At 37.1% G+C, this 22,577-nt stretch overlaps 2 protein-coding genes across 6 annotated transcripts in view; one reads left to right on the plus strand and one right to left on the minus strand.

Annotated features, from left to right (window-relative positions):
• Positions 1-4,917, plus strand: part of dek (DEK proto-oncogene) — a 36,167-nt gene extending 31,250 nt beyond the window's left edge. For both annotated transcript variants that reach the window (XM_059945479.1, XM_059945480.1), the window contains exons 9-11: positions 1,504-1,652; positions 3,706-3,774; positions 4,296-4,917. In XM_059945479.1, coding sequence (XP_059801462.1) covers positions 1,504-1,652; positions 3,706-3,774; positions 4,296-4,307 — 230 coding nt within the window. In that variant the 3' untranslated portion in view covers positions 4,308-4,917. The remainder of the gene's footprint in view (positions 1-1,503; positions 1,653-3,705; positions 3,775-4,295) is intronic.
• Positions 4,918-4,922: 5 nt separating this feature from the next.
• LOC132378520 (lysine-specific histone demethylase 2) overlaps positions 4,923-22,577 on the minus strand; it is a 75,650-nt gene continuing 57,995 nt past the window's right edge. For all 4 annotated transcript variants that reach the window (XM_059945476.1, XM_059945475.1, XM_059945477.1 and 1 more), the window contains exons 19-21: positions 16,427-16,549; positions 7,630-7,782; positions 4,923-6,625 (exon numbers count right to left, since the gene is read on the minus strand). In XM_059945476.1, coding sequence (XP_059801459.1) covers positions 6,542-6,625; positions 7,630-7,782; positions 16,427-16,549 — 360 coding nt within the window. In that variant the 3' untranslated portion in view covers positions 4,923-6,541. The remainder of the gene's footprint in view (positions 6,626-7,629; positions 7,783-16,426; positions 16,550-22,577) is intronic.

Consider the following 22,577-nt stretch of genomic DNA (forward strand, 5'->3'; position numbering starts at 1 on the left):
AATTTGCTGGACCTCTTAATTCCAATTTAATGTAATTTAAATTCGGGAAGTGGTATTGTAAAGGTAGCTTTAACTGAGAAGCCAGGCATGAGTAAGCGAGTAGTTTTCTTAAGTTGCATTTTAACAAAAACTAACATGGTAGGGGAATAAAGATTTATTGCCCTTTTTAATGTTGTACAAATTACAGCATTATTGTGGGATTATCATTTTTAAATAAAGATTTAAGGTATTATTGTGCTCTACCCAAAGATGTAGTTTCCAAAGTTGAAAACAAAAGCTGTTGAAATTAACTGCTTTGCTGATCTCATTGGTCGCTTTTTAAAAATTATATACATTTGAATAATGTTGCAGTTTAGAAGCCAATTATGGTGTAAATTTTCTGGAATGCCCCTTTGGTAAGAATTAGTACTATCTGGCCAACATTGGGATCATAAACTTCTCCAGTAATCCCACTGGATCAGGAAATGAAACACTTAGTGCACTCAGTAGAAAATATCTTCCACTGATGTAAATCCTATAATTTGTGGAATTTATTGCATCAGACAGCTGTGGAGGCCAAGTCACTGAGATTAAAACAGAGATTGATAAATTTTTGATTAGGAAGGATGTCACACCTTCTGGAGAGAATGGGGTTGTGGGGGGGGGGGGGTGGTTTAATAAATCAGTCCTGATAGAATTGTGGAACTGGCTCAATGGGCCAAATGGCCTAATTCTGCTCCTATGTCTTATAGTCTTAATAAAATTCATGATCTATATTCATTAACAAATGTTTCTGACATGGAATGGAGGTAACTTATTCCATTCCTTTCCTTTAATCTTTTGTGGAGCTATCTTTTTGGTATTGTGCTATCTGAAGTACCTTTGCATATAGAAATTGAACACCAAGTCTGTGTACTCAACAAACTATTGTGCTGTCTTAACTTCATTACCATTGGAGTCATCCGCTTGAATATATTGTATATTAGAAATCCAACTCAGTCTGCATAATTCTTGGCATAACTTTTTTATTTAGAGGAGATGGCTTGCTGAAGAAATCCTTTGAATTGATCAGAGCTTTTCAGTGGTCAGTTGTACAGTTAGAATGACAAATCTCAGTTTGCGATTATAATTTTTAAAAAAGGGGATGGAGTTAGTAAATCTCAGCTGGTGAGTGTTGCAAATGATCTTGGTATGAAGTAAGTGATTGACATTCTAAAAGAGCTGTTTTGATTATTTCCACTGTCCGCAAATGAATTTTTGGTTGATCTGGTGTTTATTTTCTCTCCTTAAAGTATATTTTCCATCTGGAGTATGGTTTGTACTTAAATACTAAAAGTTCTGCTGTTTAATCAGTCATAAACTGATCCCACACACAAACCGGCTCATCCCACACCTTGCTTGAAATTTTATATTGTTAATTTTGCCCAATGCTGAAAGATGGGGAATAGCAAGTGCAGTATGTATTTTTTATCTAAATTTCTAGACTTGTTTGAAACTTTATATTGCATTTTGTCATTTTCTCAGAAAGTGAATCAGAGGATGGTTCTGATGATGAACCATTGATTAAGAAACTGAAGAAACCACCTACAGATGAAGAAATAAAGAAAACTGTCATGACCTTGTTGGCTGATGCAAACTTGGAAGAAGTCACAATGAAACAAATTTGCAAAAAGGTGGAATTTGCTTTATTAATATGCAATTTATTTGAAATATCTGAATTTTTCAGTTTGTTATTGCAAAAATGTTTGAGGATTAAAGATTGAAATGTTCTTTACAGTTATAACAAAACAGTAGGAATTTCAGGCTAGTAACATTAGAAATTGGAAGAGGGGTGGGAGGAAATCTGGAAAATTATAGTGACCAGGACATTGGTACTGAACAAATTGTTGAAGATGTGTTTTAAGGTCCTGGAGGAGTTGATTCTAGGGTAGTAAAGTAAGTGGCTAGTGAGAAATTTAATTCTTTGGTTTTAATCTTCCAAAATTCCCTTAAGAAAAAGTCAATTTAATTGGGAAAATTCAACATATTCTATATTTATTAAAACATAAAATAACCATTTTGGCCTATTGAGCTTATGACAGGTTGGAGAACAATCTTGCCCACATTTTATTGGGTTTCATTAAGAAAACAAAGTGTCATGAATGAAAGTATGGGATATGGATGTGCTGCTGAGTATTAAGAATTTCTAGTGGTGTTTACTCAGGTGCTATATTGAATGCAATTGTGAAAAATAAAAATTCTTAGTATAAACATTGATGGAAGACTAGCTGACCAAGAAACAGCAGGCAGAAATGAGATTTTTGTCTAGTTGGAAATATTTAACTGTGTACTATAGGGTTTAGTGCTGCCACCTCTGCTTTTTGCATTTTCTATAAATGGACTAAAATATCAAAGGCAGGCTTGCTAAATTTGCTCAAGATTAACAAATGAGTTGTAAAGTTTGAAAGATCAAACTTGAAGGTGTAGAAGGATAATGACAGGATTCTGGGTGGTGTGGAGGAACAGTGGGATCGTGGGGTCTTTATTCATGGATCCCTTAAAGTTGCTGCGCAAGTTGATAGGGTGATTAAGATGTGTGGTGTGCTGGCCTTCATTAGTCGGGGAATTCAGTTGAGAAGCCATGAGGTAATGATGCAGCTCTATATAAAACACTTAAGTTAGACCACATTTAGGAATATTGTGTTCAGCTCTGATCACCTCATTATAGAAAGGATGTGGAAGCTTTAGAGAGGGTGCAAAACCTCTGAATTGGAGAATTTGTCCAATGAGAAAAAATTGATGGGGCTTTACTCTTTGGGCTAAAAGAGGGTGAAAGGCAATCTGATAGAGGTGTATACGATTATGAGGAGTGTAGGTAGAGTGAATGGCCAGCACCTTTCTTCCAGGGTAGCAATTCCAGTGCCAGAGGATATTTTCGGGGAGATGTCAGAGGTAGTTTTTTTTTAAAACAGTGATAGATACATCTAACACTTAAATTGGCACATGGCTGTAAGAAAAACCGTGTTTTAAACCATATAGGAGGGAAAGATTAGATTCTGGAGAAGATTTCTAAGTCCATTCTGGCACCGTAAGAAGTTTGTATGTCCTTCCCATAAGTGCCTCCCATAATCTGAAGGTGTACCTGTTAGTAGGTCTAGTGATTAGGCTAGTGCTAGACGGGTAGGGCATGTTTTGTGCTGTAAATAACAAATTAGGAAAATGGAATTCTCATTCCTAAGGAATTGAATAGAGGAGTAGGGAGGTTGTGCTTTAGTTATGAAGTGCATTGCCGCAAGGCTGCTTGTTGAATCTAGTTAATTAGATAATGTACAATGTTAGGGGTGTGTGTGTATATATTTATGTATGTGTTCATATGAAAGAAGCTTATTTAAAATGGGCAAGGTAAATTTTGACCCTTAAAATATTTCAGACTTTTCCACTATCCCTTAAGGCAAAGTTGAGTAATTGATAATGGATATATAAATTGGAATGCAGTAACTCAATCATAATTTGTTTAAATGGCAGAGAATGTTTGAGGGGAAAGTGGCCTACACCTGTTCTTGTAATACTAGATTTAACAAGGAACTCTTACTTGTTATTAACTGCATTCAACTTGGTTGTTCCTTGGGTCATATGAGATCAATCTGGGTAGGCACTATGATCATGCATAAGAGACTCGGTGTTTGTAAAATGAATATCCTATGATATTTCATAATTTTTTAATCATTAAATGAACTTCCACTTTAGGTATTTGCTGTCTATCCAGAATATGACCTCTCAGACAAAAAAGATTTTGTCAAGAACACTGTGAAAGCGGTAGGTATTCATTGTTCTAAGTACTTAACTTTGACTTGTTTTAAAGCTGTGGTGAAGGGAGAAAGATGTTAAAGTGATCGGGGATGATCTGGATTCAAAATATCATTAATACTGGAAATCAATTTTTAAAAATGTTTGAGAAAACATAACATTTCAGATTGATGACTTGTATGATAAAAGGATATGTCCAAAGTCACCATTTGATTCAGATTTTCTGATTAATATGTAAGTGCTAACATAAGAAATGCTTAATTAATTGGCTTATTTAACTACTATAAATTAGAGCCCTCTAGAGAGGATGTAATTGAATGCTTTTAATGCAATTGGGGACTTTTTAAGGGTCAAATAATTTGAACATTCGAAGTTTGTGAATATAGCATTGGGGGTGGTTGCGGGAGGAGAGTGAATTAACATTATTTTGCATATGACTAAGCATTTCCTATTTGCAGACATACATGCCTTTGCCACTATTCAGTGATGAAATTGATGCCTTAAGTAATCTTCTAAATTTTACTTTTCAGTGTATTTCATGAAGTGGTCCTGGTTCAAAGAAATCGGCAAAGTGATAAGATGGTGTTGATACCATATTCCCTATCGATTGTGAGAATGAATGAACACCAGCACAAATAAGAATGCTTGAGTGGGGATTGATGTAGATTATCTTATGCCAATACCAATTGACTATCCTTCAAACTAGATTTGGCTTCTTTAGCTATAGTTCTGCCTTTTAAGACTTGAACTTTTATCTGTTAAATTTTCTAGTAGTATACTAGTTTTTTAAAACCTGTTTATGAACTGTAAATTTGATGAGTTGTGAATAAATTACCTGATAACTTGATTATGGTTAAGCATTTTTTTCTTAGTAGCTCAACTTCAGCTGAATAATTGGAAAAGTAGCTGCTCTTCCTGAGCTTTAAAGTGGATCACAGTTGCATGTACTGTTAAAGCAATTTAATTTTTAATCTTTGATTTGTTCTTCTGTATTTAAATGTTCTCAAAGCAAAGCTGCAGTTTTAATTTTTTAAGAGGGGAGGTTTTATTAGTGATGCAGAATATGTACATTCATAATTCAGTTCTTTGTAGAACCTGTTTTGACTATTAACATGCCCCAGCTTGAAGATTAAATAAAAGTGCAAGGAGACAGTTCAGACTTTTTAAAATTCTTTATAAATTGGGAGTATGACCAGCTTACAAAAAAATCTTTCTGAATAGAAAGAGCATCCATCTTGTTGCAAACTCATTTGTTCAGAACAATTAATTTTAACTGATGAAGAGAGAAAGTAATCTTACTATCTATTTTTGATATTCATCATTTCAAACAACTTCAGAACAGAGGTATGAATTTGCATTGGAAATCAAACTTTAGGCAAGCTGTTAGTATAATGCAATGCCTGAACCAAAACCATCCTAATTTGCATACAGTGTATTACAGTCATACGATATAGCATGCTAACTTAAATTTTGGATCAGGCTGCTGAAGAACAAGTTTGCAAGATAATGAGAAATTTACAGACAAGTTTCTTTAAAAGTAATTTGTGGAATAAGGAAGGCTAAAAATGCAGTACCTGAGATTGTTTGTTTAAATTACCCCAAAGGCAAACTGGCATTCTAGCTCAGCTCAAATTAATTCTAGCAGTACTCTTTTTTCTCTATTTGCAGAAAGCAGACACAAAGGAGGCAGTTCTAACAAAATGAAACATTTACATCAATATATACAGGCTTTAAAAAAAATTGAAAATGACTATAAATAGGATCAAAAGGATTTAGTTTAGGCAGTGAAAGAACTGTCATATTTTAATAGCACTCAGGTTGACGAGAATTAAAAGGCAGTGTTATTTGCACATTTTCAAACCAACATTTAGTTTAACAAACAAGTATACTTTGATTTTCCTGTTCTAAAACTTGGATATTAATGATTATTCAGGAATATGAGATGCTGGAAAGCCAGAGTAACACAAAAAATGCTGGAGGAAGTCAGAGGGTCAGGCAACAGCTATGGAAAGGAATAAACAGTTGGCGTATTGGGTCAAGACCCTTCATCAAGGTCTTAGATGAAAACATCAACTGTTTATGCTTCTCCATAGATGCTGACTGACGGAAGTACCTCCAGAATTTTGTGCATTGCTAATAAAATTTAATCTGGCAGAAAAAAAAACAGCTATCTTGTACACTTGACTGAGGTAATTATAGCTCTGGCTATAAATGCAGAGTTTCTTCCAAACAACTAACAGGATTGCTTTCAAACAACGCATTGACACTAGAAGGATAGAAATAAATTTCTTTCAAAACTAAAATACAATCCTTGATACAGTTTCAAATTCCTTGGTCACTACTTGCAACAACTATTGATAGGTGATTAGAATCCAGTATTAAATTTACAAATATAAAGGAACTGATTGGGTTCTGCAAAATCACAGGTGGCTTTTTTGTATTGCAACCTTAGTATTGTGTTGTGAAAGCTGTTCAGTATTTAACCGCTTTTTTGCACTTTGTAGAACTTACACTTATGTTTCACAACTTTTATTAAAAGGCTCCAAGTTACAGGTTTATTGCCTTTATTTGTAACATGAATAGTTGCTGAAAGTTCAACCAATATTTGTACTCTGGTATATAAACAAGTTTTAATCAATTTTTAAATATTTGCAAATCTTCATTCTTGAATTTGAAGCAGAGAATTACCATTACAGAATTCAGCAGCAATTTTTTTTTTAAAGAGCAGTACCTTCCATATTTACAGTATTTTTCATTCAGTCATATACGTCATCATTTACAATGCAGCAATTTTACTAGCTTCTCTGACTCCACTGAGGTACGCCCCTGTAACAGTTTGTGGAAAGTGCCGATTTGTTGCCTGTTTTAAAAGAAAAGTAAATTAGGATTTCAATTAATATTCTAGTTAACACAGCAAAATGGTCAAAAAAAAACAATCAGTAAATCTTGCATTTAAGCCCTTCATATAGACACTGGCATATTTCTGAACATCATTTGAAATAGTCAAAAACACAACTAGTAACTAGATAAAGCAGCATCTGAAGATTGTACAAACATTAAGGATTATTGAAACTAATTTTCCATTAAATTCTTGGTTTTGATTTCTTGAGAATTTCTTAGTGATATACTGAATCTGTTGGTTGCATCTTTATACAATTTAAAATGTGAATACACCTTGCTCTATCTTAAAGGGTATACTTCATTTCCGCATGGCTTTAAAACAAAATTATTTGTTGCTCTAAATGGTGGCATTTGAAGAATAATGGTTATACAGTAAGTATAATCAGGGAGAGGACAATCCAAATATTTTGGTTAATTATAATATCAATACAATATGCAAGTTGAGATATTTTAAAAAGTTGTTAGGTGGAATTAACTCACATCCCTGTTGCTTAATGGTTCAGCTGGCTGGTTATCTGTCAATTAGTCTGTATCTTTTATTATTTACTGAAGGCCTGTAAGAATGCTTCTTAATGGACAATTTTGATAGACTCAATACAAAGTCTAATTTTCAGCATCTTTGCCTGGTTAACATATTACATAGGTTTTGTATATTAATTATTTGAATTTTATAGTTAATTAGCAGTTAGTAATATAGAGGTTCCTTGGGAGACACATTTTGTTAGCTTAAAACTAGTGTCTGTTATACATTTTTTAAAAATGTCTTTGATCATCTGAAATGATCATTTTTGATATTAAGCACGTGGGGTTTATCTTGACAAATAATAAAGCACAAGGGTCCATAAAAATGAGTCAGCTGATTTATTTAACATCTTTCATGAATCAATCTGTAATGATCAATAAGCCATTTCTTTCTCAGAGCAATCTTAGATTTAAAAAAAAATCCATGTTGTATCTACTTACCTCACCAGCAAAAAAAACTTTTCCCTGTATATCTTCAGCAATTATATCATAAGCTTCACCACTTCCCCCTGCCTTGATAAAGCTGTAAGCCGTCTGGGTCCAAGGGTCCTTATTCCACTGTGTAACAAAGTATCTGATTGGATCTGGAACTTCCTATCAATAAATAAAATTAATACTTGTATATTCTTGCAACATCACACCTATGTGACATCCAAGGGAACAACTGAATTCATCCCCTTCTCTTGGCAACTCATTCTTTCTTCTAGACATCAATTCACTCCTATTTGATTAATTTTGCCATTAACATGTCAAGAATACCTTACAGTAGCCAATTAACCTAACAATAAGACATTGGATTGTGGGAAGAAACAGTGATGATAACCTGAATCTAATGTGTCTATATTCTGGACTAAGTGTTGAAGAGGCGGGGAGGGAGTGGGAAGCACCAGAGAGACATTCTAAAATCAATAAGCCAATTATTTGGAATCAAATAACCCTGCTTTGTGTCCCTACACCCATATCACCACCCGATTCACCACTCCTCTGCTACCTGTCCTGTACCCCTTGCATAGAGTTCCACCCTTGCCAATCCCAACATCATTTGCTCCCATCAGATTTACAAACTCGCTGTACTCCCCCCTGTGAGAAATGCATTACTTTATATTTAAACACTCAGCTCTCTTCTGACCTTACTGCAATCAAATTGGACTCGGAGGCTGGTGAGGACAAGGAGAACCCTATCCCGAGTAGGGTGAGAGCAGAGTTGATGGTGGAGGAAGGGAAGCCCCCTTTGTTTAAAAAAGGAAGACATCTTCTTCGTCCTGGAATAAAAAGCCTCATCCTGAGAGCAGATATGGCAGAGACGGAGGAATTGTGAGAAGGGGGTGGCATTTTTGCAAGAGACTGGGTGGGAAGAGGAATAGTCCAGGTAGCTGTGAGAGTCAGTAGGCTTATAGTAGATATAAGTAGATAATCTGTCTCCAGGGATGGAGACAGAAAGAAAAAGGGGAGGGAGGTGTCAGAAATAGACCAGGTAAATTTGAGGGCAGGTTGAAAGTTGGAGGCAAAGTTAATGAAGTCAACGAGCTCAGCATGCGTGCAGGAGGCAGCACCAATGCGGTCGTTGGTGTAACAAAGGAAAAGAGGGGGATGGATACCCGTATACACTTGGAACATGGACTGTTCCATAAAGCCAACAAAGAGACAGGTGTAACTGGGACCCAGTTATGCAGGTGCCCATGGCTACACCTTTGATTTCGAGGAAGTGGGAGGAGCCAAAGAAATTATTGAGAGTAAGGACTAGTTCCGCTAGACGGAGGACAGTGGTGGTAGAGGGGAACTGGTTAGGTCTGGAATCCAAAAAAAAAATTTTGAGACCTTCCCGGTGGGGGATGGAAGTATATAGGGACTGGACGTCCATGATGAAAATAAGGCGAGGGCCAGGGAACATAAAATCATTGAAAAAATTCAAAGTGTGAGAAGTGTCATGAACATAGGTGGGAAGGGATAGAACAAGGTGGGATAAAACAGTGTCAAGGTATGCAGAAATGAGTTCAGTGGGGCAGGAGCAGGCTGAGACAATGGGTCTACCTGGACAGGCAGGTTTGTGGATCTTGGTTAGGAGGTAGAAACGGTAAGTGTGGGGTGTGGGAACCATGAGGTTGGTGGCAGGGGATGGGAGATCCCTAGAGCTGATAAGGCTGGTGATGGTGTGGGGGACAGTGGCCTGGTGCTCCTTAATGGGATCATGATCGAGAGGTAAATAGGAGGTATCAGCAAGTTGTCACTGTGCCTTGGCAAAATACGCCAGACTACATCAGCGTCCTTCTTATCAGTGGGTTTTATAGTGAGGTTGGGATTGGTGTGGAGGGAGTGGAGAACAGCGTTCGGAAGGAGTGAGGTTGGAATTGGAACAAGGTGTGGTGAAGGCGAGACACGTGATGTCCCGTTGTCAGTTAGCAATAAAGAGATCCAGAGCAGGCAGAAGACCAGAAGTCCATGAAGAGGAGGAGGGTTGAAGACGGGAGAAAGGGTCATCGGTGGGGGTGGGAGAGCCCTTGCCGAAGAAGTAGGCTCGAAAACAGAGCCAGCAGAAGAAGAGTTCAGCGTCATGGCGTATGCGGAACTCGCTGAGTTGTGGGCGAAGGGGAACAAAGGTGAGGCCCTTACTGAGGACAGAGCACTCTGCCTCAGAGTTGAAGGTCGGAGGGGATGGTAAAGACCCGGTACGGATCAGAGCTGGGATCAGAGGGGGGAGGGGTAGGGTAAGAGGAAGATGGAGCCTCTGAAGGTCTAGGAGTTGACAGTGGGATATGATGGAGAGGGGAAGACAGGAGTCAAAATCGCAGCAATTTTTATGCATCTTACTGGCTCTGCAACATGCAAGCTCCATTCTTGGATAAAGGCTGCAAAGTTGATTTACTCATAACCCCATACTACACCAATTAAATACTAATTTGTACACAGTTCTCATCATTCATCACTTATGTTTGCTAATCTATACTAGCTGAGATCTACATTATAAAATTATCAAAAGTTTTAAAATCCCTCTATCTTACCCCATTGTTAACTGCTACAAGTACTATCAGATATTTGACTTTCTCTATTCACAGTTCTGATGAGTTCTGCCTCCATTATCCTTTCAAAACTGACTTTCCATGATTAATCTGTGCCTTTCTAAATAAGAATTTACACTAAAATTGGACTTCAATAATTTAACGAGAATTAATGTCAAATTAACTGACCTGTAATTACATGGTTTATCTTCCTTTTCCCTTTGAAAGCAAAATGCTAGCAGTTCCCAACACTTGAGCACCACTATGATTGAAAAATTGTTAGTGCCTCAGATTACTTTTTTTACTAGCCTGTAATACACTTCATCTATGCATATTTATCCACTTTTAGGATTCTAACAAAGTGGATAAGTACTCCTCCACCTCACTAAATATTTACTATTTCAAAATCTTTACTACAGCATCACAAACACTATTTTAACAGACATTCACAAAATGTTTAGTCAGAACCTCACCCACATCTTCCACATTCATTTTTTTCTTGTTTATCCCTAACTGATCATACTCATGCTTTAGTTATTCTGTGTACCTGTGAAACTTCTAGATTTTTTGATTTTATGTACCTAACCCCCACCCCCGCATCTAAACACAAGTCTAGGTCTAAGCAGTTATCTGCTGGCCTCTACAAACAGAAAGACCAAGTGCAGACTTGATAACAGATTTGCAGAACACCAATGCTCAGTCCACAATGGCCATCCCAAGCTCCCAGTTGCAGACCATTTCAACTCCCCATTACCACACTGACCATGATGAAGCCCAATGCAAACTGGAGGAGAAACACCTAATATTCTGCCTGGGTAGCCTACAACTCAATATGAATATCAAATAAGAAAATCTAGATATTGGAAATCAAAGTACAGGTAGTCCCCAAGTTACGAACGCCCAACTTACAGACACCTCATACTTACGAACTGAGGAAGGAGAACGCCATTCGCCATTTTAAGTCATTGCCATTGACACTGTGTTGAGTGTTTAACTTTGTATTTGGCTTAAATTTTTTTTAGATTCACCCTGACTCCGCGCCACCTCCAATTTAAATACCCATGCGGAATATTGTGAAGGATCAAATACCCAAATCCAGCACAGCCCCCACTTGTCCCATTTAGCCTGTCTCAGTGCGGTGGTCCTTAGGACCCAGCGGACCTCGGGAGCCAGTGGAGGTCAAGACCCGCCACCCGCAGCGTTTCTGTTGCATTGACGGGAAGTGATCGCGGTTGAAAATAAAGTGGAAATAATAAGGCATTTGGAAAGAGGAAAAACGCCATTGGTCATTGGAAAAGCGCGAGGCTATAGTCGGTCAATGATCGGAACAATTTTAAAGGATAACGGATAAAATGAGAATAATGGAGTATGTGAAACGCCCTGCCCTGATGACAGCTACAATTATTACTAAGCAACGCAGTGGTTTCATTATTGGAATACATACATCTCTTAAGTGTTTTATATGCATAGAAAGGTAAAATATATACTATATACTAAGACAAACGTTTGACGAACTGACACTAAATTACACCGGATGTACTTGTTCCGACTTAAGATGGACTCAGGAACTGAACTCATATGTAACCCGGGGACTACCTGTACACACAAAATGCTGGAGGAACTCAGCAGGCCAAGTAGTACATAAGCTCAAGAGTAAACAATCCTGATGAAGGGTCTTTCCCCAAAACGTCGACTGTTTACTCTTTTCCGGAGATGCTATCTGGTCAGCAGAGTTCCAGCATTCTGATGTGTGTGACATGAATATCAAACTTTCCAATTTTATGTAACCACCCCTCCTATCCTCTCTCTCCCCCCCCCCCCCATTTCTACCCTCTCCTGATCGCTTGTGCTTCCTCTCCTGTACCCCACAGACCACCTTTACCGATCTTTAATCTCCTTTCTCCTCCTGGCTCCATCCACCCACTTCAACAAAGGTTCCTCACCCCCATCTGATTCCAATTTTCATTCACCTCTTATTAATTATTCCCATTTTCACTTATTATCCAAATCCAGCTCCAGTAATGCTTTATATTCCTGCTCATCTTCCTCCAGCAGCTCTTTCACCTTCACACTCCCCACTACATTGCTCCATATTTTTCCCTCCATCCATCATTCATCTGCCAGTTTTACAACTCCACCCCCACAAACCTCCCTTTCTAGCACTACCTGCCTGTCATCTTTCAGCTTTCCTCAGTCCACCAATTGCCTTGGAATCCTTTCTTGCCACTCACCTTCTCTTGATGCTAGCCTTCTGACCTCTACACTCAGTCTTGATGGAAGATTTCAACCCAAAATGATAACAATTTATTTTCTCCCACTAAAGCTGTTCAGTGCACCGAGTTCCTCCAGCAGTTTTTTTTTAAATCCAACAGTACTTTGTTAATCCTTCTTTCACACTATAATAATTTTTGTCTTCAGTGTACTGCTGCCACAAATTTCATAGCATATAAGCCAGTGATTGTAAATCTGATTTCTGATTCTTCCATTGATCTCAGTGTCCTACACTTCCTATACTTATTGCAAATGTGCACCATTAAGTGAATTCAATTTAATATCTACTTGCTTTTAACCTCCTTCGCTAATTTTTGACCTTTTTCCAGTTCTGCTTTTCTCTCTTCTTAATGTATGTGCACCTTCCCACCACACTTATGCTAAATTAAACCCCTCAAACCCATCCACAAGATCACCAGCAAACTGATCTGCAACAATATTGAACCTAACAACAGCAAAGATTGTACCTTCCGCAGAATTGATCTTAATGCCCTAGGTAGCTGTAACCTTCCCATCAACATCACCTCCCCAGCAATTTATTCACCTCTGCAATCCTATTTCAAAACTTACTGGTATGTCATTCCAGGAGTAATCTGAGATTCTGCTTCTTAAACTCTCACAAATTCTAAAACGTAACTGCAGAACCTCACCCTTTTATCTACCTATGCTGATGGTCTTAAATAAAAAAATTTATGATCTCCGACTCCGGGCTATTCTACATCAATGATACTAAAGACTTCCTTAATAACTGTTCATTGCTCTCCCTCCCCCCCCCCCCCCCCCATACTTGAGGCTCTCATGGTCTTTGCTCAGGTTGCATTCTCCAGGTGAACCACTATTTGCTTGTCTGGCATGGACTCACTCCCCTGATCACATTCCCAAGGTGCAAAGTAACCATCTCATGAAATGCTAACTACAGAACATTCAGTGAATCAACTGTTGCTCAAGCTCCAAAGCCCAGATCTCATGCTCCTCCAGCTGATGACATTTCCTCTACCTTTGGTCGTTCAAGTCACACGAAATGCTCTGCAGTTACCACAGGAGACTAAATAGGATTTTCATCCCTACTATTCTAGTTATTAGATTAGCTCTTTACCCAGAAACTTCAAAAGTACCTATTTTTTCTACTGAACCAAAGTTCCAAGTTTCATACATTAGTACTCCATTAAAATGGGCTCCATTGTACTTAACTTGCATTAGCAAAACTATTTTGCATTGCAGAAAGGATGGAACCAAAGCAAGATGAGGACAAAACTCTTTTACATGATATAACTAAATTCCAGTTGGAACAATATACTTAAAATCCAATAAACACAGAAAACTGGAAGCAATGGAGAGAGAATCTAAATCAACATTTACCCTCAAGAGTCCTTCATCAACAAAGATGAGAAGGTGAAGAGAACAGAGAGAATATCTGAAAAGATACAGCAGACTAAAGCTGATAAGGTACAATTTCCTAGAGGTAAAATAAAATGATACAGAAACAATTTGAAACAGGAAGGTACAGTTATATCTGTGATGGGAAAATAAAAAGGATTTAACTGAAAATATTAAACTGATTATCATATTATTAAATATCAACATCCTGGGCTGAATGGTACTCTAAGATTAGAATACTTTTCATCAGACAATGATGGCGACCCTGAGCTTCCAGCCTTATAACATTTTACTTCTCCATCCCATTCCCATGCTGGTATTTCTGTCTTCAACTCCTAGATGAGAAACAATTTACCTGAAAGAAGAACATGCAAAACAAAGCAACTATCTAGAAAATACTACTTGCAGATTGAGGGTAGGATTCGACAAGGTAAAATACAAGTGAGGAAGTGTCAATTAATCACTTTGGTTTAAGTATGGAAAAGCAGAATTTCTTTTTAGAAACACAAAGACACTAGAAAGGAATTCAGCCCCTCAACCTGCTCCACCATTCAATATAACATGGCTGATTTTCTACCTCAACAATATCTTGCTGCAAACTCTACCTCATTTTTTTTAATATCCAGAAATTTATCAAACATCATTTTAAATGCAATCACTGTCAGAGTTTCCTCAGTCCTTTGGAGAAGGCATTTCCAAAGTGAGGAAATGTCATTTCATTTTAGTCTTCTCTCTCATTTTCAGACTATGACAACTATACCTTTGTTATATCTTACCTTCTCTAAAGTTCTCTTAATTCTCTAAAATTATTTCAACAAGGTCATAGCTCCTTCCAAACCCCAAAGGGAAAGAGTTAACCTAGTCGCAAATAAAAAAAAATTGTAATTCTTAGGAAATAGATCAGCAAATCTTTGCTGCACTCTCTCTGTAAGAAATCTATCCTTTAGGAAAGAAGATTTAAGTTATACATAAAGATCCAGGTGTGGTGACATAATTATACTTTACTATTGTACTCAATTCCTCTAGTAATAAAGACAAACAAATGATTTGCTTTGCTAACTGCCTGCTGCATGTTAAGTTCAGTGACTGATGTGCAAGGACACCCTGGCTCCTTTGAGCATCATTTCACACTCATTCACATGTGAATGACCTCGGTTTTCCCCCACACTGAACTTCATCTACCATGTTGCTGCTGACTCCCTCAGCTTGAAGACTGCATCCTCATCACTATGTTCATTTGTATTTAGTTTTGTATCACTGACAAATTTGGAAATAATACATTTTGACCCTGCTATACAGATTATGAATAGTTATAGCCTAAGCATTGATCTCTATGTACTTGCAAGTCGCATTCCACACACTAAAGGACTCACATTTTACCCATTTTGTTCTCTATTTGATTGATATCAGCATTTGAGAATGTCAGCTGGGTCTTGTATTATTAATATATACTGAATTTATGTACAATTGAGGCAGAGGCTGATGTTGTTGCCTAACAGATAAAGTCTAAGTGGTGATTAATCTACACCATTTCTGATCAGAGTGTTTTTAGTAGCAAGTTTCTTTATGAGAACACAAAACACTACGAAGTCCCCATTTCAGAAAAAGTACACCATTCTCATCATGCAGGAAACAGACAACATCCCACACAACATTGTTTAGTACACCTACCCTACCTGTGCCAGAATATGTAGAGTCACTTACAGAGCTCACAGAAATGGAATGGAAGGGAGTTATCTTTGATTAAGGGGCTGACTATGAGATAAAATTCAACAATGTAAATATCTAACCTACTGTATATGGCAACAGTTATGTAATGATGCCTTTTCCTCCATTGTGGCAAACTGGGTCCAAATGTTATTTTGATATTTTGTTTCTGAATACACTGAACTTCAGGGGGTAAGTGAGCATTCTGACAGGCTGCATCACTGTCTGGTATGGGGGGCTACTGCACAGGACCGAAAGCAGCAGCAGAGGGTTGTAATTTTAGTCGGCTCCATCTTGGGTACTAGCCTACAAAGTACCCATATCATCTTCAAGGAATGGTGTCTCAGAAAGGTAGCGTCCATTATTATGGACCTCCAGCACCCAGGTAATGCCCTTTTCTTGCTGTTACCATCAGGTAGGAGGTACAGAAGCCTGAAGGCACACACTCAGCAATTCAGGAACAGCTTCTTCCCCTCTGCCAACTGATGGGACATTGAACCCTTGAACATTTCCTCACTTTTTAATACATGTTCTTTCTGTTTTTGCACAATTTTTAATCTATTCAATTATACATATACTGTAATTGTTTTACTTATTAATTTTCATTTTCTCTTCTACTATATTATGCATTGCATTGAACTGCTGCTGTTAAATATGTTAACATATTTCACAACACATGCCAGTGATAATAAGCCTGATTCTGATTCTGAGAAAGGCAGAAGTACAAATGCCTCAATCAGAACACAAGTAGATCTTTGCCTCACACACTTCATGCAAAATCTAGGTATTAACAATTTACCCCAACAAGAATTCCTGTTATACCTAGGTATATTCTAAAGAAAGAATGTGTACTTGGATTTTTTTTTTTTGAAATTTGTATTCCTTACCTGTTCTTTAAAAAGTTCTTTGAGAACATTCATACATAGATCAATCACTTCTTCCTCTTGCATATCTCGTATTACAGCCACCGCATCTCCACTGATAACAGACATCAAGACACAATGTTTGCCCTAAAAATGTTTAATTGTTATAAATACAATTAGAGTTCAAAAATTTGCTAATAAAATAAAGTAATTCCAAAAGAACAGATTCTCAAGGAACAGAAGAATTCAGTGAGCACTTAGAATTTATTCCAATTTCATGGCATCAAGATCTTCAAAAGACAATGCCCAAAAAGGCAGCATCCATCATTAAGGACCTCATTAATACGTTAGAGAGGAGGTATAGGAGCTTGAATACATGTTTTAGGAATAGCTTCTTCCCCTCCAAAATCAGATTTCTGAACATCTATGAACCAACTCATGAACACTACTTTACTAATTTTGCACTATACAGAAACTTATTGTTTTGTATACACCTTACTGTAATTTAGTCTATGCATTTCTTTTTTAAAAATTTTTAATTTAATTTTAATCTATAATTTTTTATACATTCATAAGTACACATTGAGATAATATAAAAAGTAATAAGGCACTTAAATAATTATGTACAGTTGTAATTCCACCCTATTAGACTAAGCAAAGACAATAATTGTTAAGAAAAATAGTCATAATAGTGGATTAATAATAATTTCCATGTATCTCATTTGAGACATTACTTCTGGTCCAAAATATTATATGTAACCCTATGTAACTATCATTGTAGGATTTTATATCCTAACTCGTTCATGTTTGCTCCTACCCCCAAACATAATTATCCAATCCCGATGTACTTATTTACTTAATTTTTCCCCTTTCCCAAATCTTTTCCTTTACTTGTGTTAATTCCCTATTTTCAAAAAGAAACAGTAAACAATCGAACCAAGGGTGCTTACATTAGCAATATTACTGTGCTAATGAGAAAAGCAGTATAAATTATTAGGAGAGTCAACCAGAGTCTGCTCGCTTTGGGGTTATAAATTCAATCCATTTATTCCAAATTTGATTAAATTTTTCTCCTTGAACTCTCAAAGAGTAGGTCATCTTTTCCATTTTAAATATTTCCAAAATAATTTCATGCCTATCTTCTAATGTAGGTGATATTGGATTTAGCCACTTTCTGGTGATTGATTTCTTACTTGCCGCTAAGAGGACCTGTAGCAACTTTATGTCTTTCTTCTGATCCAAGAACAGTACATGTCCCAAATAGAGCGTCTCAAAGTTCAGAGGTATCTGGGTCTTAAATACCTGACCTAAAGTTCTATGAATACCTTTCCAATATAAACTTTCCAACACGTCACATTTGTGTCTTTATATTTTTCCTGATATGGGGTCTTGAAGTATCTTATAATATTGTTCCAACAATGTTCTCTCCAAATCAAAGAGTTAGTCGAAGACCACTGAAAGCTGCATATTTTCCCCCAAACCTCCTCTGAAAGTACCAAACTCGCTTCTTTCTCCCACTTCTCTTTAATATACAATGTGTTTTCATTTTTAGCATGTAAGAGTACATTGTATAATCGAGAAATTGATTTACTTGGCATTGAACTGTAAGCCGAATTCAGAACCTTGAAAAATTCTAATTCTAAATCTGTATATCTACCACTCTGGTTAACATAATGTTGTATCTGAAGGTACCTAAAAAAGTCATTATTTTCTAGGCCATGTCTGTCCTGTAAAGATTGGAAACTTTGTAATAATCTTTTCTATGTAAATGAGAGATAGGTTGTAAGACCTTTCTTTATCCATAGTTCAAATCTTTTATCTACTCTGTTGGGAAGAAATTTGGTATCATATAGACACCATCTAAAAAGTTTTAACATGTTATTAATTCCACATGAATTAGCCACCTTCTGCCATACTTTTAATGTAAGATTTATCCAGCTGTTTTTAGACTTTTCCAATTGGGCTATCAATCCTTTGTCAGCTATTGAGGCCTGCAGAGGAAAACTGTCAATCAATCCAAATTCTATTTCCTTCCATCTAGCCTTATATTCCTTATTACACCGGTAATCTGTGAAGCATAAAAATAATTTCTCAAGCAAGGAAGTGCCATACCTCCTCCTTCCTTCCCTAATTGTAAGGTGTTAACTCGAATTCTAGGTTTCTTTCCTTGCCAGATAAAGCAGGAAATCCATTTGTCCCATTCCCTGAATTGATTATCATCCAGCTCTACAGGTAAAGTCCGGAAAAGATAGAGTAACCGACGGAGAATATTCATTTTTATAGTATTTATCCTTGAATTTAAACTTAAAAAGAGTATAAAATTCCATCTATGTATATCTGCTTTTATCTTTGAAATTAATAGCCCATAATTTACCTGTGATAACGTTGAAAGATCCTTTGGCAGGGTTATTCCTAAATATTTTAATGATTTAGCTTCCCACTCAAGATCATATGTATCCTGCAGTTTTTTGGATACTGTATAATTTAGGACATAACCTGCGTTTTCTTTACATTTATTTTACAAGCTTTCCCGGACTCATCCAACAGTGTAAACAATCCTATAAATGATTTTTCTGGCTCACTCAGATAAACTAAGACGTCATCTGCGAATAACGCCACTTTCTGTTCAATCCCTGCCACCTTAATACCTTTTACAATTTCGCTCTGTCTTATTAGTTGGGCAAGCGGTTCAATGTATAGTGCAAAAAGAAGAGAAATTGGGCATCCCTGTCTAGTTCCTCTCTCTAAAATAAAGGAGTCAGAGAGGTCCCCATGTATCTTAATTTGAGCTGTGGGACTGTCATATAAAGTCTGGATTACTTTAATAAACTTTTCTTGAAAGCCAAATCTTCCTAACACTCTATATAGGAATGCCCAACTAACTGAATCAAAAGCTTTCTCAGCGTCTAGCCCCACTTTCATTGTCTCTGTCCCACTTTTAGTAACCTGTTCCAGTATGTGTAAAGTTCTCCTTATGTTGTCCTGAGTTTGTCTTTGTTGAATAAATCCAGTCTAGTCTAAGTGGATGAGGCCAGGTAAAAACTTTTCCAGTCTGTGCACTAATATAGATGTAAGTAATTTGTAATCCAAATTAAGAATGCTGACTCGCTGGTAATTGCCACATTCTAGTTTATCTTTACCCTCTTTAGGAATAACTGAAACAATCGCTTCTCTCCAGGAAGGTGGAATTTCTCCTCTCTGTAATATCCAATTAAAGGTGTTAAGTAGCAATGCGACTAACTGTGACTTCAGCGATTTGTACCACTCTGAGATAAACCCATCAGAACCTGGAGACTTTCTGGATTTTAATCTAGAGATGGCCACGTTCAGTTCTTTGACAGTTACTGGTTCTAATAGGCATTTGCTTTGTAAATCTGTGAGCTTGGGAAGATCTAAAGAATTCAGTAAAGTGTCTATATAGGTCTCATTTGAGGCCTGGGGTTGAGAGTACAGTTCTCGATAATATGTTTGAAAACTCTCTTGAATTTTCCTTATTGTGTTCTCCACCAGCTTTGTCTTTGGATTCTTTATTTTGTAAACTGTATTACCTGCTTGCTGTTTACGTAATTTATATGTTAATAATCTAGCTGATTAACCTCCTACTTCATAATTCTTTTGTCTCAAGTAAAGAAAATTTCTTTGAGTTTCCAATGTACCAATATCATCAATTTCACTTTGCAATTTCTTAATTTCCTGTTTTAAATTAGAATTAATTTTATTTCTATCTACAACTTGAAGTTGTTTTAATTTTCCTTGAAGGTCTGCTAATTTTTGTGCATTGAATTTTTTCATGTGAGTGGTTATGGAAATAATTTTTCCTCTCAGTACAGCTTCTAATGCATCCCATAAGATCACTGGTGATGTTTCCCCCTTGTCATTAAGATCTAGGTATTCTTTAATTTCTCCCCTTAATCTCTCCATTACTTCCGGATTATTGAGTATATGGGAATTTAACCTCCGTAGTGTTTTCCTCATTGTCCTTTCCAGGATTAGGGAAATAGAGACTGTGCTATGATCCAACAAATCAATTGTTGCAATATTATAGTCTTTTATCCTGAGTCTATCTATGTTAAATATAAAAAAAGTCTATCCTTGAATAAGCTGAATGAGGGAAAGAGTAATGTGTATAATCTTTACGAGTGGGGTGTAATTCCCTCTACACATCTATAATTCCCAACTCCTCCATCAATGAATTCACTTTCCTAGTCAAAGCTCTATTTGGAGTGACTATTCTTGAAGAACCTAATGCAGGATTTAACCTAATATTAAAATCCCCTCCACAGATTAATACCCCTTGAGAATTGACCATTAGGTCAAAAATGTGCCTATAGAATGACCATTCACAACCTGGAGGAGCATAAATATTCAGCAATGTTATTTCTGTATCTTCTATTCTTCCTGTAATTTTTACAAATTGTCCATCCTTGTCTTTAGTCTCTGAAACATGTTCATGATTAAGAGCATTTGATATTAAAGTTGCTACCCCTCTCTTGTGGCTCAATTTATATGATGAATAAACTACATGCTTAAAACCCATTCTTTTTAATTTTAAATGTTCAGATTGGCTCATGTGTGTTTCCTAAAGGAAAACTATTTGTGCCCTTTCTTTTTTCAATTTAGACATAATCTTATTTCTCGTAATTGGATTCAAAACCCCATTAACATTATAGGAAATTATTTTTACCAGTGCAGTTTGCATTTTTCTCTAATTAAAAAAAAAACACTCTCCTTTTCTAACCAAACAGTAAGCAATCCCTTCTCAACAATAAGCCAAAACATACAACCACACCCTAGTCATTTTTGAACAAATAACATCTGAAAATTTTTCCTGACTTCCAACAATGAGGCCTGAGCACCAACCCGCCTCAGGTCAGAGGGAATACCTCTATCTTCACCCTGTGTTAGAGGGCCCTCCACAGTGTGAATAATCACAGAGAATTCTCTCCTTTTTATGTCTCGACCATATTGCTGTATTCAAGTTATTCCATCTAGTTTATTTTCAGTTACCAACTTTCATTTTACCTTCAAGTCCGATTTACTCTTTCAGTCATTTCTCTTAATTAATCTATATTCTCTGTACATACGCGTCTGAATATTCGCAGCTTTTCCTTGTAACTTGACACTCTGGTTCTCATGTAGCATCCTCCCCGCGCTGGCTGCCATGACTTTTGCCGAATCCTCTCCAGTAACGACTCCGGTTGGGTGATAACTTTTATAGGTAGTCCTCGATCAGCCATATCCAACGTTGCCTCTTAACTGTAGCGTAGGTTTTTATCCCTTCATTGTAAAAGACTCTTAACCAAGCTGGATGCGGGGTCTGGAATCTGATATTGTTTTCCTTCAGGACTCTCCGTGTTTCTGCATATTCCTGCCGTCTGGCAAGGATCTCCTGTGCAAAATCGTGGTCTAAACTGATTTTAGAGTTTCTCAACATGAAACCTTTCTTTTGCCATGCACGTTTAAGCACCTCTTCCTTCATTCTGTAGCTGAGGAATCTGACTACAATTGATCTGGGATGGATGCCTGCCAGGGGCAGTGGAGCTAACGCACGGTAAGCCCTTTCCATCTGTAGGTCTTTTGCGTCCGGTATATCAAGATTCTCTCTAAGCAGCTTCTCCGTGAAGGGAATCATCAATCCGGGTTTACCTTCAACTCCTCCGGGAACTCCATAGATCCTCACATTTTCCTTTCTTGAGCAGCTTTCTTGGTCTGTTAGCTTCCACTGGAGCTGCTCTGGCAGCTTTAGCATTATTTCTATCACTTCCTCTGCTTTTTGCAGCCACTCCTCAGTCGCTACAATCCTCGCTTCGGCTTCGTCTAACCTCAAATTAGTGTTTACTATTTCTCCTTTAATATCTTCCAACTGTTTGCTGTTATCTTGTTGGAACCTGCAAATCTCTCTGAGAATCAAAGTCAAATTGACTGATACTTCCTCATTATCTCCGTCTAGGTTAGCCATGGGGGAGCTAGGCCCGTCGTCTCGCTGTGTCTCTTTGTTTTTATCAACCTTCTGAGCGGACTTTTTACTCTTGTTCTTAGACAACATCCTTGCCCCTTTTATTAATATAATTATTCAATTTTAAATACTTGTCTAATTTCGACTTTGGGGCAGTTTATCCTCTTTTTTTGTCGAGAGACCTCTCCTTATGCCGCCATTCCCTTGATGACCCGGAAG

The sequence above is a fragment of the Hypanus sabinus genome, chromosome 20 (assembly GCF_030144855.1).
Source record: "Hypanus sabinus isolate sHypSab1 chromosome 20, sHypSab1.hap1, whole genome shotgun sequence".
In the NCBI taxonomy this organism is placed as follows: domain Eukaryota; kingdom Metazoa; phylum Chordata; class Chondrichthyes; order Myliobatiformes; family Dasyatidae; genus Hypanus; species Hypanus sabinus.